Source organism: Bos indicus x Bos taurus, chromosome 6, assembly GCF_003369695.1.
Source record: "Bos indicus x Bos taurus breed Angus x Brahman F1 hybrid chromosome 6, Bos_hybrid_MaternalHap_v2.0, whole genome shotgun sequence".
In the NCBI taxonomy this organism is placed as follows: domain Eukaryota; kingdom Metazoa; phylum Chordata; class Mammalia; order Artiodactyla; family Bovidae; genus Bos; species Bos indicus x Bos taurus.
In genome coordinates, this window is record NC_040081.1 from 92,693,157 (window position 1) to 92,710,372 (window position 17,216).

The 17,216-nt window shown below is 38.8% G+C and overlaps 1 protein-coding gene across 4 annotated transcripts in view; it reads left to right on the forward strand.

Annotated features, from left to right (window-relative positions):
• FRAS1 (Fraser extracellular matrix complex subunit 1) overlaps window positions 1–17,216 on the forward strand; it is a 535,024-nt gene that overhangs the window by 376,793 nt on the left and 141,015 nt on the right. For all 4 annotated transcript variants that reach the window (XM_027544846.1, XM_027544845.1, XM_027544843.1 and 1 more), the window contains 2 exons: window positions 7,302–7,455; window positions 13,817–13,995. In XM_027544846.1, coding sequence (XP_027400647.1) covers window positions 7,302–7,455; window positions 13,817–13,995 — 333 coding nt within the window. The remainder of the gene's footprint in view (window positions 1–7,301; window positions 7,456–13,816; window positions 13,996–17,216) is intronic.

The following is a 17,216-nucleotide window of genomic DNA, read 5'->3' on the forward strand; positions in this document are numbered from 1 at the left end:
GAATTCAAAAAGATTAAAAGGTAATAAAGAATGCTCTACTGAATAGGCTTTCATTAATTGGGCGGATTACCAAACTCAAGCCTGTGGAGATACAATTCTAAAGCAATCGGGGTCTAATAAGGGCTAAAATGTGGGCAGGGAGAAGCCTTGGTTATTGGCAGATTTCTCTCCACTGCTGGGCTTTCAAGGAATTACCTTCTTTTTCATTAATTAAAGCATCTCTGAAAATCATGCCTCTTTTTCTACTTTGGCAATAAATCTGATGATCTTTCTGACCTCATTTGTTGTTGTCTGAGCAGTTTTCTGCAACTGGGTAATGCTTTGATGTTAAAAACCCCCAAGTGTCATGCTATGACCTGGATGGAAAATTCTATTGCTGAAAGCCTTCTCTGGCTGTTTGGCCTTGGTAAGGCTCATGTGCTTTCCCTCAATTTTCTTAAAACCTGTCCTCCCATGGGTTGTCTTACAGGGACACAATTTGATTACAAGGGTGTTGGTGAGAGTTATAAATATCAATGGCATGAAGATGTTTATTTCCCTGAAAAAGAGTCTTCCTGCCTCATAAATAAATAAAGCCTCACCACATATCAGGTTTTCACCTGTTTTGGACTTGTTGAGCTAGTTCGATTTAGTATCTTGTAAGGTACATCACTCAAAGTACACTCTCAAAAAGTGTTTGTCAATTACAAAATATTTATGTATTTGTTTGTTCATTTATAAAGCAGTTGAAATCCACATGGAACAATGATTTTGTACTCTTGATCCAAAGCTGCAGTTTCTGAGGCATATACACACACTGGCAAACACAGAACAGTGCAATTATCTTTTTGTTGGTTTTCATTCTGGTAGATAGCATCTGTGTTTCACCTTATAGGTGTCACCTCACATAATCCTTCCCTAAAATCCACTATGACTTCCAAGATTAAATTTTAAAAGCCATGGTATAAATGAGCCATTACAAATTATTTCTTATAGAATAAATAATATGTGAGGGTTGCTGTTATATCCAATTGTAGACATTTTCTATTGAATAAAGTTGGGTTGGGGTACACCATCATAGTGAAGCTCATCATTTATATTCCAATCTTTCACTGGGGAGGAAGGGAGTTTACATTTTGTTTGCGGGATTTTTCCTCCAAATGATAAAGTCATGCGCCTTTACTTCTGGTTTACAAAATTAAAATCTTTGTTTGTGATACAGCATATAATAGCTAAATTTTATTACCAGCATTTCTGTATGCCTGTTGTTTTATGAAATTAATTAGAACTATTTAATTTAAATCACTATTTTAATTATGCCTCCATATCCTTTGTTGAGATTTCATTTCCTTCTAATGTGGTACCCTGAAGAATATATAAAACATCACTAGGCAGAAGATTCTTCAGCTGAAATTATGGCTAATTTCTTGAACTTAGAAGGATATGTGTACATTAAAAAAAAAAAAACCCTATACGCATACTTCATTTTATTGTGCTTTGCAAATACTGTGTTTTTTACGAATTGAAGATTTGTAGCAACTCTGTATTGAGCAAGTCTGTCAGGGCCATTTTTCCAACAGCATTTGCTCACTTCATGTCTTTGTAACATGGTTTGGTAATTTTTGCAATATTTCAAGCTTTTAAATTAGTATTATTATATTTGTTAATGGTAATCAGTGATTTGGGGTGTTACTATTAAAGATTATGACATGCTAAAGGCTCAGATGATGGTTAGCATTTTTTGCAATAAATTTTAATTAAGGTATGTACATTGGTTTTTTAAAGACACTTAATGGACTATAGTATAATGTAAGGAGAAGGCAATGGCACCCCACTCCAGGACTCTTGCCTGGAAAATACCACGGACTGAGGAGTCTGGAAGGCTGTGATCCATGGATTCACTGAGGGTCAGACACGACTGAGTGACTTCACTTTCACTTTTCACTTTTATGCATTGGAGAAGGAAATGGCAACCCACTCCAGTGTTCTTGCCTGGAGAATCCCAGGGACGGGGGAGCCTGGTGGGCTGCCGTCTCTGGGGTCGCACAGAGTCGGACATGACTGAAGTGACTTAGCAGCAGCAGTATCATGTAAAGTGAAAGTGTTAGTTGCTCAGTCACGCCCAACTCTTTGCGACCCCATGGACCATAGCCTGCCAGGCTCCTGTGTCCATGGAATTCTCCAGGCAAGAATACTGGAGTGAGTTGCCATTTCCTTCTCCAGGGGGAATCTCCCTAACTCAGGCATCGAACCTAAGTCTCCTGCATTGCAGGCATATTCTTTAGCATCTGAGGCACCAGGGAAGCCCCATAAGGTACATCATAATTTTTATATGTACCGGGAAACCAAAAAAATTGTGTGACTCAATTTATTGCGATATTTGCTTTATTGCAGTGGTCTGGAACCAAATCCACAGTATCTCCAAGGTGTGCCTATATAAGGAGATACAGAAATTGCAAAATGTCAGAACCACTGGGGAAAGTAGGTTCAGATTTGTTTAGGACATGTTAGCTGTAGAAAAAGATGGTGCACAGACTTCTATTCTTCTCTTTTTGAATCTTCCCTGGACCCTCCCCCAAAAGAAAGCAATTGACAAAATCATCTTCATCATAATAAATGGGAAGAACTATACTTCTTTTCCTTGGATGGTTGTCCATTTCTTCTTAAGTACTGTCAACAAACAGTTCCAAAACAGAGGCATATGTATTACTCTGTTATAAATGTAAATATTCTTAACGGCTTGTCTGTGGAGTTTGGGAGAAGCATTCTAAACCCATTGTGATCTCTGTCCTTGGGTCAGACTTCTCACACTTCAGCATGATTCCATATCTCCTGGGGATTTTATTAAAACATAAGTGGGACTAAAATGCTGTGCCCAAAGGAAACCATCAACAAAATGAAAAGGCAAAGTAAAGAATGGGAGAAAATTTTGAAAACATCTATCCAATAAGGGGTTAATATCTAAAATATACAAGGAACTCAACTCAATAGCTAAAAAAATAGAGATTTAAAAAGGAGCTAAGAAGGTACATAGACGTTTTTCAGAGAAGACATACAAATGGCCAACAGATGCATGAAAAGGGGCTCAAAATCACTAATTAGGAAAAGACAAATCAAAACCACAATGAGCTATCATCTTACATCTGTTAGAAGGCTGTTCTCAAAAAGACACAAATAACAAGTATTGGTGAAGGTAAGGAGAAAAGGGAACCTTTACACACTGTTGGTGGAATTCTAAGTTGGTACAGCTGTTGTGGAAAACAGTATGGATGTTCCTTAAAAAGTTAAAAATAGAATTACTGTATAATCCAGCAATCCCATGTCTGGATATATGTCCAAAGGAAATGAAGTCAGTGTCTCAAAGAGATATCTGCACTCCCATGTTTATTGCAGGACTATTTACAACAGCCAAGATATAAAAACAACCTAAGTGTGGATGAATGGATAAAGGAAATGTGGTTGTATATACAATGGAATGTTACTCAGCCTTTAAAATTAAAAAAAAGGTTGTCATTTGTGACTGCAGACACGAGCTTATAGAATAAGCTGAAAGTGAAAGTTGGTCATTCGTGTCCAACTCTTTGCAACCCCATGGAATATACAGTCCATGGAATTCTCCAGGCCAAAATACTAGGGTGGGTAGCCTTTCCCTTCTCCAAGCAATCATCTCAACCCAGGGATCAAACCCAGGTCTCTCCCATTGCAGGCAGATTCTTTACCAGCCGAGCCACAGGGAAGCCCACATAGACTGCACTACTTCACATTTGTAATCTAAAGAATTCGAACTCATAAAAACAGTGTGAAATGATGGCTGCTACGAGTGGGGGAAACCAGGAGATGTTGGTCAAAGAGTAGAAAGATTCTGTCACAAGTGATGAATAATTCTGCAGATCTAATGTATCGCATGGTGATTATACTTAAGGATTCTGTATTGTATACTTGCTAAGAGAGTTGATCTTCAGTGTTTTTATCATACACAAAAATCTATAACTCTGTGAGGTGGTGGAAGGCTTAATTAGCTTGATTGTGTTCATCATTTCACAATTTATACATACAACAAACATCATGTTATATACCTTAAGTAAGTAAGTGTTAGTTGCTCAATTGTGTCTGACTCTTTGTGGCCCCATGAACTATATAGGCTGCCAAGCTCTTCTGTCCATGGGATTTTCCAGGCAAGAATACTGGTGTGGGTTGCCATGCCCTCCTCCAGGGGATCTTCTCAACCCAGAGACTGAACCCAGGTCTTCTGCATTGCAGGTAGATTCTTTACTTTTGAGTCACCAGGGAAGTTATATATTTTGCTGCTGCTGCTAAGTCGCTTCAGTCATGTCTGACTCTGTGCGACCCCATAGACGGCAGCCCACCAGGCTCCCGCGTCCCTGGGATTCTCCAGGCAAGAACACTGGAGTGGGTCGCCATTTCCTTCTCCAATGCATGAAAGTGAAAAGTGAAAGTGAAGTCACTCAGTCGTGTCCGACTCTTCATGACCCCATGGACTGCAGCCTACCAGGCTCCTCCATCCATGGGGTTTTCCAGGCAAGAGTACTGGAGTGGGGTGCCATTGCCGTACAGTTTTTCTTTGTCAAATATACTTCAATAAAACTACTAAAAAATTCAAATGAAGATTCTACTTCAGAAGGTCTGGGATGGGGCCTGAGAGACTGAAATTGTAAGAGGCTTCCAGATGGTGCTGGTTTCTGAACACTGAGTTGCAAAAAGAACTGTTTCTTAAAAATTGACACTGAGACAGGAGTTACAAAGAATTGAATTGATAAAGTGTAGTCAATATAGAAATGCAGTAGAAGAAAGATCTGGGGATATGCATTCAGGGCACAGTGCTTATTTACTTATTTGGAATGTGAAAAACCACACTACTCATCAGTCCAATAAAATTGTGGTTGATATGTGACTGATCTCCATCACACAAGTGTGATGAGGCTGCTGCTATTAGAAAGATTTCTGGCAATTAATATTCCTGGGTTCAAGTCATTATTATGTTATATAAAACTCTGCTAGAGTTAATAGTGGAGAAGGAAATGTAAACCCACTCCAGTATTCTTGCCTGGAGAATCCCATGGACAGAGGAGCTTGGCGGGCTACAGCCCATGGGGTTGCAAAGAGTCAGACATGACTGAGCAACTAACACACACACAGTTAATAGGTCCCTTTCCCCCAGAATTCTGGTAGGTGACATGCCAAGTTTTTGGAGTGTCTTGATGTTTTCATAAATAATATGCCATCTGAATTGTGAAAATCCAGTGTGATTTTGCCCTTGATTACCAATCACGTAGAAGGTGTGTTGGCAATAGCAACCACATTCTCCTGGGCACTGACTCAGTTTCTCAGTGATTGTGGTAAAAATGGCTGTGGCCACGTCCTGAGAGGGGCAAATGCTCTCATTCAAGTGACAGCAAAGGAATACTTGTTGTCTTCTGTTCCGAATATTCTCCTCCTGGGCATGCTGTTTGCTCTGTCCTATTTATTGGCATATTTGAAATAGCAATCATTTAAAATAACATCCCTTCTGAAATGCCCTATTTTGAAATATCAGATTGTGAAAGTAGGAAAAATGAAACCAGAACACAGGCTGTCTCACTAATCCCATCCTGTGGAAAATGTCAATTAGGAAGCTTTGGAAGAGGTGTGCGCCTGCAAATCAGGAGTGGCAGCACTTTTTAATGACATTAGCTTTAGCAATTAGAATGGTTGCCTTCTCCGGAGCACTAACGAGGTGATTTCTACCAGTCAGCTGTTCCCTACTGCTGCTTCTAAGGGCTTCACTTTCCATCAGTCATCCAGGCCCATCAGTTTGGCCTCTGCAGTGTTTCCGGAATCTGTTGCTCTTTTTTTAAAGTATAGGAGATAGAAATTAAAAACACTATTCATTCCCACCGCAATCACCTTTGTCTTCTCTCACCTAAGCCGTTACAAGAACTGGTTAAATGGTTTCTGCAGCCCCAGATTCATCCCAGCCCTAGTCCCTACCGTCTCTTGCTGTTGGAGGTTCTCTAAAACCCAGACCTGATCATCCTTTTCCTTCCCTGTTGATTCATGTTGACTTTACAGTGCCTACAAGCTAAAGTGAGACTTTTAGTGCAGCTTCTACCTTCTCCTAGCCAACATTAAGTTCACTTTTTATTCATCCCCTCCCCTGGCTCAGGCTTCCCTGGTAGCTCAGATGGTAAAGAATCTGCCTGCAGTGCAGCAGACCCGGGTCTGATCCCTGGGTCAGGAAGATCCCCTGGAGGAAGAAATAGCAACCCACTCCAGTATTCTTGCCTGGAGAATTCCATGGATAGAGGAGCCTGACAGGCTACAGTCAGTGGGGTCACAAAGAGTCAAACACAACGTAGCGACTTTCACTTCCCCTGGCTCCCTAGATTCTTCTTGTCTGGACACTTGGATAGTTTATTAAGCACACATTGCATTGGCTAATATCTTCGCTTAGGCTAGGCCCTCTTCCTAGAGTCTATTTCTCTTATTCACTTAGAAAAAGCCTTTTTCGGTCATTCAAGAATTAAGTGGCATTTCCATAGGAAAGCCTTCCTGAACATTCCTTCCCCAAAGAGGTATCTCCTGTCTCCTTTATTCTCTCCTAGTGCCCTGCTGAAGCCTCACTTGTGATGCAGCCTAACTACTTATATGTCTGTCTGCCCAACTAGACTGTAGGTTCTGAAACTGAGGTCTTATTTCAGCCAGCCTTATATACCTCAGTCCTCCAGCAAAATATCTGGCATATAATAGAGGCTTAATGAATAGTTGTTGAATATAGGTGGATGGGGAGGATGGAAGTTAGATGGACAAATGAAATAAAGAAATGGGGAGACTTCGTCTTTCTAAATGATACAAGTTATTTGCTCATGAGAAATTAGAAGAAAAAAGCAGCATATATACCTACCTACCTATATACTTAACACGTGTATATATCTACACATATACATATTGTTCACAGTGTGACTCTAAAGCTATGAATCTCTCTTTTTAGACAACATTTAGCAGGAGTAGGACCTAATAACTTATATCTTTAAAGACTGATACCTTATTTTTTGTTGTTGTTGTTCAGTTGCGGCCAACTCTTTTGTGACTGCATGGACGGTGGCCTGCCAGGCTTCTCTGTCCATTGGATTTTCCAGGCAGGAATATTGAACTGGGTTGCCATTTCCTTCTCCATTCCTTCTCCTGACCCAGGGATCGAACCCTCATGTCCTGCATTGGCAGGCGAATTCTTTACCACTGAGCCACCAGGCAAGCCAAAATCACTAAGGGGGCACCTGGATACGAACCAGGGAACCTAATGCTGTACTCTCTCTTTATTCTAGAATGATCGAGGTCTTCGGCTTGTGGCTAATTCAATGGTATGGGTTCCAGAAGGCGGGATGCTGCAGATTACTAACAGAATCTTACAAGCAGAAGCTCCAGGTGCCAGTGCCTCAGAAATCATCTACAAAATCACACAGGACCACCCCCAATTTGGTAACTTTTTTTTTTTTCCTTTGTCATGATTTCATCATTGCTTTCAGCAGTCTTAGACTCGCTTCTGTGTGATGCCACACAGCCAGGTTGCATTTCCAATGAACTTGTCTTTCAAACACATCCCCTTGAAAGAAAGAATAATCAAAGAGCACAATCACACTATGTTCATATCAGGTACTAGGTAGTATGCTAAGTGATGGAAACATAGTATATTTAAACCTAAAATGTAAGTTTTAAAACAACTTCCCTTTAGAGCCAGTGCACTTGAGGGTAAGGATAGAGCACAGTGGGAATATGAAAAACTGAGTCTCTTTCTTCACAGATGGTGGGAGCTAAATTAATCCAGACTTTACTACCGTACAAATTAGCACTTTGTATCAAACTCACTGATAATTTGAATAATAATCTCCTTCTAGGCATCTGTCCTACAAAATAATGATATATGTGAAGAAAGATATATGTTTAAAACACCTGTTTTAATAGATCTTCCCAACCCAGGGTTTGAACCTGGATCTCCCACATTGTAGGCAGACGCTTTACCATCTGAGCCACCAGGGAAGTAATTAAAAGCATTACAAGATGTTAAAAATTTTTTTTAAATAAACAAATCCATTTTTCAGAGAGCATAACTTGTTAAAAGTCACCTGGCTAGCATTACGTCAGTTTAATGTCAAAGTTCAGGCTCTTAAACTCTACCTTGTGTCCATCACTGCTTTTTTTTTTTTTTTTTTGCCACCTGGCTTGTGAAAGTTCCCCATCCAGGAACTGAACCCTGGCCCCAGCAGTGAAAACGCCAAGTCCTAATCACTGGACGCTAGGAAATTTCCCCTCACCTGTTTTCTTCTTGTGACTTTCTATTTTTTAAAAAAAGTCTTTACATAAAAGCATATCTCAAGTTTTCCATCGTTACTTCCACTTCCAGACAGATAGTAGAGTGATAACCTACCATTATCACCTAGAAATGATGGGTAAAAGAGATGAAGAACTAAAAGGCACTCATAGCTGATCCCTCAAGGATACAGAAGAATCTCCAGGTGCAAGAAACAGAAGGAAACCTGTTGCAGGAAACCTGCAAACCTGGGCAGGAGCTGATGGCATGTCTTCTCTGAGACGGATTGTGTATGTCTCAATAACATGGGGGGCTTGGGATTTAATCCCCATGCAGAGACAAAAAGCTGGAATTAAGGCAAGAAGCTCACCAGCACAGATAGATGGCAAAGAAACTACCAGTGTTTCCCAGGGCTCAGAGTAGAACAAAAAAAAATGCCTACTAAGAATTCAGAACTTCAGACCTGTTTCTCCTGAAGACCCAAAGTTCTCTTATACCATTTGCATTGTCTGAGAAACCCAAAGCTGAGGCAGTAATGTGAAAATTGATCTCAGGCCAATGATACTTCTTGAGTCCCTTGCAGAAAAAAGTAGAAACTACTGTGGAATGCCCACTCTTAACTCCAGACCACACAGATTCTCACAGTTATAACCACTGAAGATTAGCTCAGAATTCAAAATTACAGAACATATGAGGAAATAATATGTAGTACCATAACCAAAACAAACAAGAAGATTAAAACCCAAAGAATTTCAAATGAAGGAACTAGCTTACAAGAACTATGAAATAAGCATATTTTAAAAGATTTAAAAACACAGAAGAAGGAATTGAAACTGTAAGGAGATAAAATGCCATTAAAAAATAAAAACAACAAACAGGCAGATTTTTTTAAAGAAATAGTAATTACTTGAAAATGAAAATTGTAGTCATTAAAATTGCTTGGTGTGATAAATAGTAGAGAAATAATAATTCATTTTCCCTCAGGTTATCAGATTCTTAAAATTATGTATTTTCTCTGGTGAAGAAAAAATTAACTCAGTATTGTTTAAGAATAACTTTAGAGTCCACAAAGGCATTGAAAGTCATAATCTAATCAATAATTGACAAAATTATAGAACAATCAGTCTAGCTGGACTGTAGTTTATTATGGATGTATAATCTTGAGGAGAGCAAGTAGACCCCCTTGAGCCATACATTTCTTTGAAAGATGAAACTAGATAATTTTTTAAATTTTTACTTAAAAATAATTTTAGACTTACTGAAAAGTTGCAAAAATAGTGCAAAAAAGCCCTTGAATATGCTTTAACTGCTTCCCCCAATATTAACATCTTATATAACCATAGAACAATGGGCTTCCCTGGTGGCTCACTTGGTAAAGAATCTGCCTGCAAGGCAGGAGACCCAGGTTCAATCCTGGGTGGGGAAGATCCCCTGGAGATGGAAATGGCAACCTATTCCAGTATTCTTACCTGGAAAATCCCAGGGACAGAGGAGCCTGGCAGGCTTCAGTCTATGGGGTGGCAAAAAGTTGGACATGATGAAGCAATTAAACCACCACCACCACCACCACCATAGAACAATAATCAAAACCAGTAAATCAGCACTACTACAATGCTACTAATTAGTTCACAGACCTTTTTCAACTTTGCCATATTTCACACACTGATTTTAAGCTAGACAATGTGTAAGTCTTTTCAGCTCTAAAAATCTTTGACTCATTTGATGTATTAAATTCTTTACCTTTATCTTGATCATAAAAACAATCAAGAAGTTAAATTTCTTAAAGGTATCCCATCCCAATAGTCTATGCTCAATGAGGTGCTTTTTGAGCCATTTCAGCTTGATAAATGCCATACAGACTAGATTTTGACCCTTTTCTTCCATAACTCTCTTAATTAACTTCTTCCTAGGAACATAATCCTATTTCTGTGTGTTCAGAGTTCCCCACTGGTAATAATCAAATCACATTACCCTTAGGAACCATTCAAGAGCAAAAAAGGTGGTGGGAACCAGAAGCCCACTTAACACAAATCTACTTACATCCATCTGTCCTGGTTTTGTGAATTATGGAGCCCTTACTCCAGTGCCACCCTAGCTACTATGCACTCCCTCATCACATTGGAATGTTCCAGTTGAGCTTTAGGCTTTGGTGAAGACCTGACTGTGTAACTGAGTCCAAAGTAAATTGCTTATGTAGTATATGCATAAAGGACCTACGTTCAGACTCACCACTTTTTTCAAATGTAAGTTTAGGCAAGTTGATTGATATGTGTACCTTTAGCAGATTTGAGAGTAAATTAAATGAGATGGTTTTATTGAAGTAACTTGAGTATCATTTGAGGGAGAATCTGACTTACATTGCCGACTCTAAGTTATTTAGATCGTGTAAGGAAACTTCAATGCAAATTATCTCAACCCCAAAGTAATTCATTGTGATTCCAATGAGATTCTAATTCTTAAAACCTATTACCTTTTCCCTTCAAGATTCTTGGTTAAAATATTGACTTCAATATCAAGGAAAACACTAGTAGATATTGTTTTCTGTTTTTTAAGCCTGGACTGTTTTTTAAACCTGGATTTTCATATATTTAAAGAATCATCTTATATTTTGTTATACAATGATAAAAGCAGAGACGAGTTACAATGCAAAAGCTCTCACCTAGAAGGAGTGAACCCCACAAAATATTGGTATTTCTCCCTGTCTACTTGTGGGCTTATCACAAAGAGACCTTGGATTCCACATACCCAGTGCTGAATTCCTCATCTTCTCTTCTACCAGCTTATCCCATTAGTGGGCTCGCTTCCTTACTCATCACCCAACCTAATAGGTTATTATCTGATTCCTCTCTCTTTCTTACCCTTTACAGACACACTTGTTAAGTTCTGTTGCTTCCACTTCTTTAATGATTCTAGTATCTGTTTATGTCTTTCCGATCTTACCTCTGTTACTTGAGTTTATTTCATCTGAGTTTTTCCAGCAACTTTGTAATTGGTCAAAGAAGGCAATGGCACCCCACTCCAGTACTTTTGCCTGGAAAATCCCATGGACGGAGGAGCCTGGTAGGCTGCAGTCCATGGGGTCGCTGAGAGTTGGACACGACTCAGTGACTTCACTTTCACTTTTCACTTTCATGCATTGGAGAAGGAAATGGCAGCCCACTCCAATGTTCTTGCCTGGAGAATCCCAGGGACAGTGGAGCTTGGTGGGCTGCCGTCTGTGGGGTCGCACAGAGTTGGACACGACTGAAGCGACTTAGCAGCAGCAGCAGCAGTCCACATAAATATTAGCTACTGTTGTTATTGGTTCTCTAAATTAAAATCCAGCCTCTTTCACAGAACTTTCACATACATTCTGTGTTCTACTAAAAATCAGTTCTTCCCGTTAACCTACTGAAACTCTCACAGTGGCTCCCAGTTGCTTCTGGGGCTGATCTCCAGAGGCAGGAACTGCATCCTGCTGATCTTTGAGTCCCCCATCCCAAAGGGCTGACCACAGTAGTTAGCAACTAGAAGGTGCTCACTGACTGTTTACTGAGTTGAAATTAATGGGATTAGTCAATATCTTATGATTCTTGTTAATCTGCATAGTAGAGCAATGGGTTTTTTTTAATCTGGAAAATAGGTTTATTTCATTAGGACTTGTTAAGAAAACCCTGCTTAATTAGCTTTCCTGTTATAAAGCAGAATATCTAGGAAACTGATTTTTAGATATTTTTCTACTCTCCATATTTTCATTGTGGACATCTCCTCTCAGAATATTTTGCAACTACCCACATTCGTAAGCAGTCCACATCCTGGGAAAGCATGTTTATTAACAAGGTCTTATGAACAGAAGTTGAACCAGCAAGAGATGGGTAATGGAATTTGTGACTTAGGTACAAATGAGAAACAGTCCAAGAAAGAAACAGAGTGAGTTGATTCTACACATGATTATTTTAATAAGAATATTGATGTTTTTCTATTACTTCAGTATTTCATCACTATCCGGGATATTATGTTCATTTTCAACTTGAATTTAGTGCATGTTAATATTAGAATCAGTATTTGCTTTGAGAAAGAAAACTAATTTCTCTAGGGTAATCAAAGTGTACTGTTAATCGCCCAATATGTCTCGTGCACTAAGATCTGGTTTTTTTTCTACATAACATTTAAAAGATATGTACAGTTTCTTTCTTTCTGTTTCTCTCTCTCATACACACACACACACACACACACACACACACACACACACACACACACATACACACTCTTCTCTCCCTCTTCATATCAGAGTGGTAGAGAGGCTTCTTTCAGATTTACTGTTAGATTCATTTTCACAAGAATGTGACTTCTGTTTTTTTATTATTTTTTAATTGAAGGATCCTTGCTTTACAGAATTTTGTTGTTTTCTGTCAAACATCAACAACAATCAGCCTTAGGTACACACCCATGTCCCCTCCCTCCTAAACCTCATCCATTCTTCTCCTTGGCCTTCCCTTGAAGGAACATTCTCCTTGTGAAATTTTGATTGTTTCTATAACACCTCTGAATTTGCAATCTCACTTTAAGAAAATAGTAGCTCCAGGTGAAGAACAAACAATAGAAACAGATTGGTGGTGGTGGTGGTGGTGGTGTTTAGATGTAGATTTCATTACCTCAATTCTAATAAAGTTTAGAGAGTGAAGGAGGAAAAAACATGATCAGTTATTTATCAAGGTAAATGTTGGTCTGTGAACATAAAATAATGATGGGTAACAGAGTTTCATGACTAGGAAAATGAGCTGCGGATTCAAATCCCAGCTCTTCCACTTCAGATCTGCCTGACCTCAAACAAATTCTTGAACTTTTCTGAGCACAAATTACTTTGTCTTTAAAATGCAGATGATAATAGCATCTTCAGGAGGATTCAGTAACACAGTGATAAGGATAACCAACATTCTTTTTAAGCACCTGTGAAGTATGTACTATCATTCTGTTTTCACCAATGAGGGACAGAGACTTTAGTACATAAGTAAGCTCACCCAGCTCTACGTGGTGGAGCTGGGTTTGAACCACTATGCGATGTGCTTCATGCAGAACCTGTCATATGCATTCCAGTATTAGCTATTATTATTTTCATTGTATAGAACTCTTCCTGATCTTTTCCTAGTTTCCCCTTTTGTTTACACCAAAAGTTTCCTGGTTAGAAAACATTTTCTGTTCATAGAAAGTTGTGGGGTAGAAATGAATCTATTCAATGCCCAGTATTTGCAATGTTCACGGCTATTAGAGTCTTCTTATATAATTTTAATAGATACAAGTCAGTAACTTCATACATGAATTGCCTTTGAATGGCTTTTAGCTCTTTTAACTGAAAGACTGAGTATTTTTTGTCTAAAGGTGGTTTTGATGACATCTACTGAGTTCTGTGTTTATGTCTTTTCCTTCACCTTAAATAAAAATAAAGAAATGTACCATATCTTTTCTGTTTAAAAAAGTGATAGAGAAGGAGATGAGAGTTCTGATTGACTTTTCCCTTTCCCAGGGTCCTCACTAACTATGTGCTTTTCCTAGGGGAGGTGGTCCTTCTGGTTAATATGCCTGCAGACAGCCCTGCAGATGGAGGGCAGCACCTGCCTGATGGGAGGACAGCAACTCCCACCAGCACCTTCACCCAGCAAGATATCAACGAAGGCATCGTGTGGTACAGGCACTCAGGGGTCCCAGCCCAGAGTGACTCCTTCCGCTTTCAGGTACCCTCTGCTTCCTGAATTTTCTGATATCTGGATGGTCTGATGAAAATCTTCACCCTTATTTATAAATGATCCAAGTCATTTTCTATGATTGCCTGCAAGTCACATTTGGGAGTGGAAAAAATGTAACTAGTAGCATCAAGAGACTTATTTTTAATTAATTTGCCAATTCAGCCTTATGATCTCTACATCATTTCATAGCAAAGAGATTTATAATGGATAATTGCTAAAGTGTTTGGCAAAAAGTATTTTCAAAATGTTAAAATGCCATATGGAGAAAAAAAATCTTATTTTCTTTTTTCAAATGTTTTTGAAACATTTACCATCTTATGATAAGGTCATGGGTTTAGCAGCCAAACTCATTGTGTTTATGTTTTACTTCTGCCATGTACTAGCTTTGGAAAAATTACTTAGACGAAATCCTTGAACTTCAGTTTTCTCATCTGTAAAATAGGATTGTACGGATTTAATGAGTTGTAAGGATTTAATGAGTTAATACAGATAAAGCATTTAGAATACTGCCTATTACTATGTAAGGGTGTGTGACTATCATTTATTAAGATTAGTCAAATACCAGTGCTGTAGACTGAATGTGTCCAACTGAAGTTCATATGTTGAAATCTTACCCATCTATGTGATGGTATATGGAGGTGGTGCCTCTGATTAGAATTAAATGAGGTCATGAGGGTTGTCTGGAGAAGGCAATCCACTCCAGTATTCTTGCCTGGCAAATCCCATGGACAGAGAAGCCTGGCAGGCTACAGTCTGTGGGGTTGCAAAGAGTCTGACATGACTGAGGAATTCACACACACACACACACACACACATGAGGGTTGTACCCTCATGAATGGGATTAGTTTACTTACAGGAGTCACAAGAGCACTTGCTTCCAATCTCTGCTGCCCTCCATGGGGATACGATGAAAAACCTACAGTCTACAGCCCAGAAGAGGGCCTTCACCAGAACCCAACCATACTGGTACCCTGATTTCAGACCTCCAGCCTCCAGAACTGTGAGAATTACATTTCTATTATTTAGAAACCACCCAGTCTATGGTATTTTTGTTAGAGTAGCCTGAGCAAACTGTGGCAACCAGACCATAAGGCTGGTTTAATTTATTCTGTCAGTAAATTACAGAACAAGAAATTATACTGGGCACATTCTCTGTTATGAAATGATTAGAAATTAATAATAAAAGGGTAAAAAAATCAAGCCATTTGGAATTTCTAAATAATTCCTAATTCTAAAACTATTAAGAAATATTGATTAAGAGGAAACAACATATCAAAACTTAAATGATGTGGACAAAGTAATACTCAGAAGAAAATTGATGGCCTTAAGCTCTTATTATTGAGCAGAAAAGCATGAAAATGAATGGGCTAAATACTAAATTCAAGAAGCTGGTGAAGTATGAGAGAAGCAAAAGGAAAACATCGATAGACATAAAAGAGGAATTGACTATAAGATTCTAGACTTGGTAAATAAGTACAAAATCTGTATCTTTGGAAAGACCCATACAGTTAGAGAAACCTCTGTCAAGGACAATTCAGAAATGAATAATTGAACAGAAATGCAAAGGAATGAGGAAGTATGAATGAGAAAGAACTTTTAAACACAGATACAGAAAAGAATTTAGGAACGCATCAGAGAAAATCTAAAGAGGCCCTCATGGTGATCAGTCAAAGCAACTTAATAATCCTGCTACGTCTGAGCCCATTTCCTTTGCTTGGAATCCGATGGAGATAAACTATCACTACAGCTCACCTTGTTAAAATTATTTTCCATACTAATAAGCAGCAAGGTCCTACTGTTTAGCACAGGGAACTCTGCTCATTTTTATGTGGCAGCTTGGATGGGAGAGGAGTTTGAAAGAGAATGAATACATATTTGTCCCTGATGGCTCAGACAGTAAAGAATCTGCCTGCAATGCAGGAAACCCAGGCTCGATCCCTGAGTCAAGAAGATTCCCTGGAGAAGAAATGGCAACCCACTCCAGTATTCTTGCCTGCAGAATTCCATGGGCAGAGGAGCCTGGCAGGCTACAGTCCATGGGGTCGCAAAGAGCCAGACACGACTGAGCAACTGACACTTTGACGTCATGTGTATGGCTGAGCTCCTTTGCTGTCCACCCGAAACTATCACAACATTGTTAATTGGGTATACCTCAATGCAAAATAGAGAGTTTAAAAAAATTATCATCCATTCTGTGCCGGATGCCTGGTGCACATATCTTCATCGTCCAATTTATATTGTGTTGAAAAATGTGCTTTCCCAGAGAGCTGCCTGAAATAAACCTGGAAATCATTAAAATGAGATTACACTGAGCACACTGAATGTCCAGTGAGTGCGCAAACACGATGTGCCCTTTGCCCAAGTTAATATTTCAATTTTAGCAGCTGGGGACTCAGCAGTCCTCAGGTAATGAGTCAGAACAGAGGCAAAGACCTCAATCAAAAGGAGTCACCTCGGCAAACTAGAATCCTCAGACCTGCCTTTGCCTTTATAGGCATCAATATGAAGAACATCATCAATATGGAGCATTTCCCTGGAAAGAGATTCTCAGCACCTGCTAAAATGATATTTATTGCTTTTGCAAGTCGGTTACTAAGTAGGTTATTATAAAATAGCAAAAGTTATTGATTTTTGGAAAACAAATTCACTTGAGTTTAAGACCTAAAACATCATTACTTAGAAAATGGTTCCCTTTGGAGAGTCTTCACACGTTTTGCTCAAAATGTATTTAAAAGGCCTACCTGAAATCTCCTTCAAACTCTGTGGAATATTCTTTAGAATATCTTCAATAATGACAATCTTCAATAATGACAAATCCTTGGGAGGTGAATCTTCAATGATGACAAATCCTTGGGAAGTGAATTTTAAAATATAACCCAATAGCCAAAAGTCATGCTGACTCATATCTGGTAGAAAGAAGAGTAGTGTTATTTTTGGTTAAAACAAGGACAAATTATGAAGTAACAAGCTCAGTTTTCTTACATGTTTTGTGAAGGCTTTCCAATAAGTGCATTTTGAATACTGATAACATCCTTATTTCAAGTATGAAACAATTCTCTCAGATCATATTCTCTTGCATGTGGAAGCTTTGGTGTGTATGTTTTTAAAGTCTCATTATTTGATAGGCTTACCTATAGTTTGATGTGAAGTAACACAGACTCTAGCTATGTGCTAAAATAAATGGCTAGCAACTTTTCCCATTCATCATT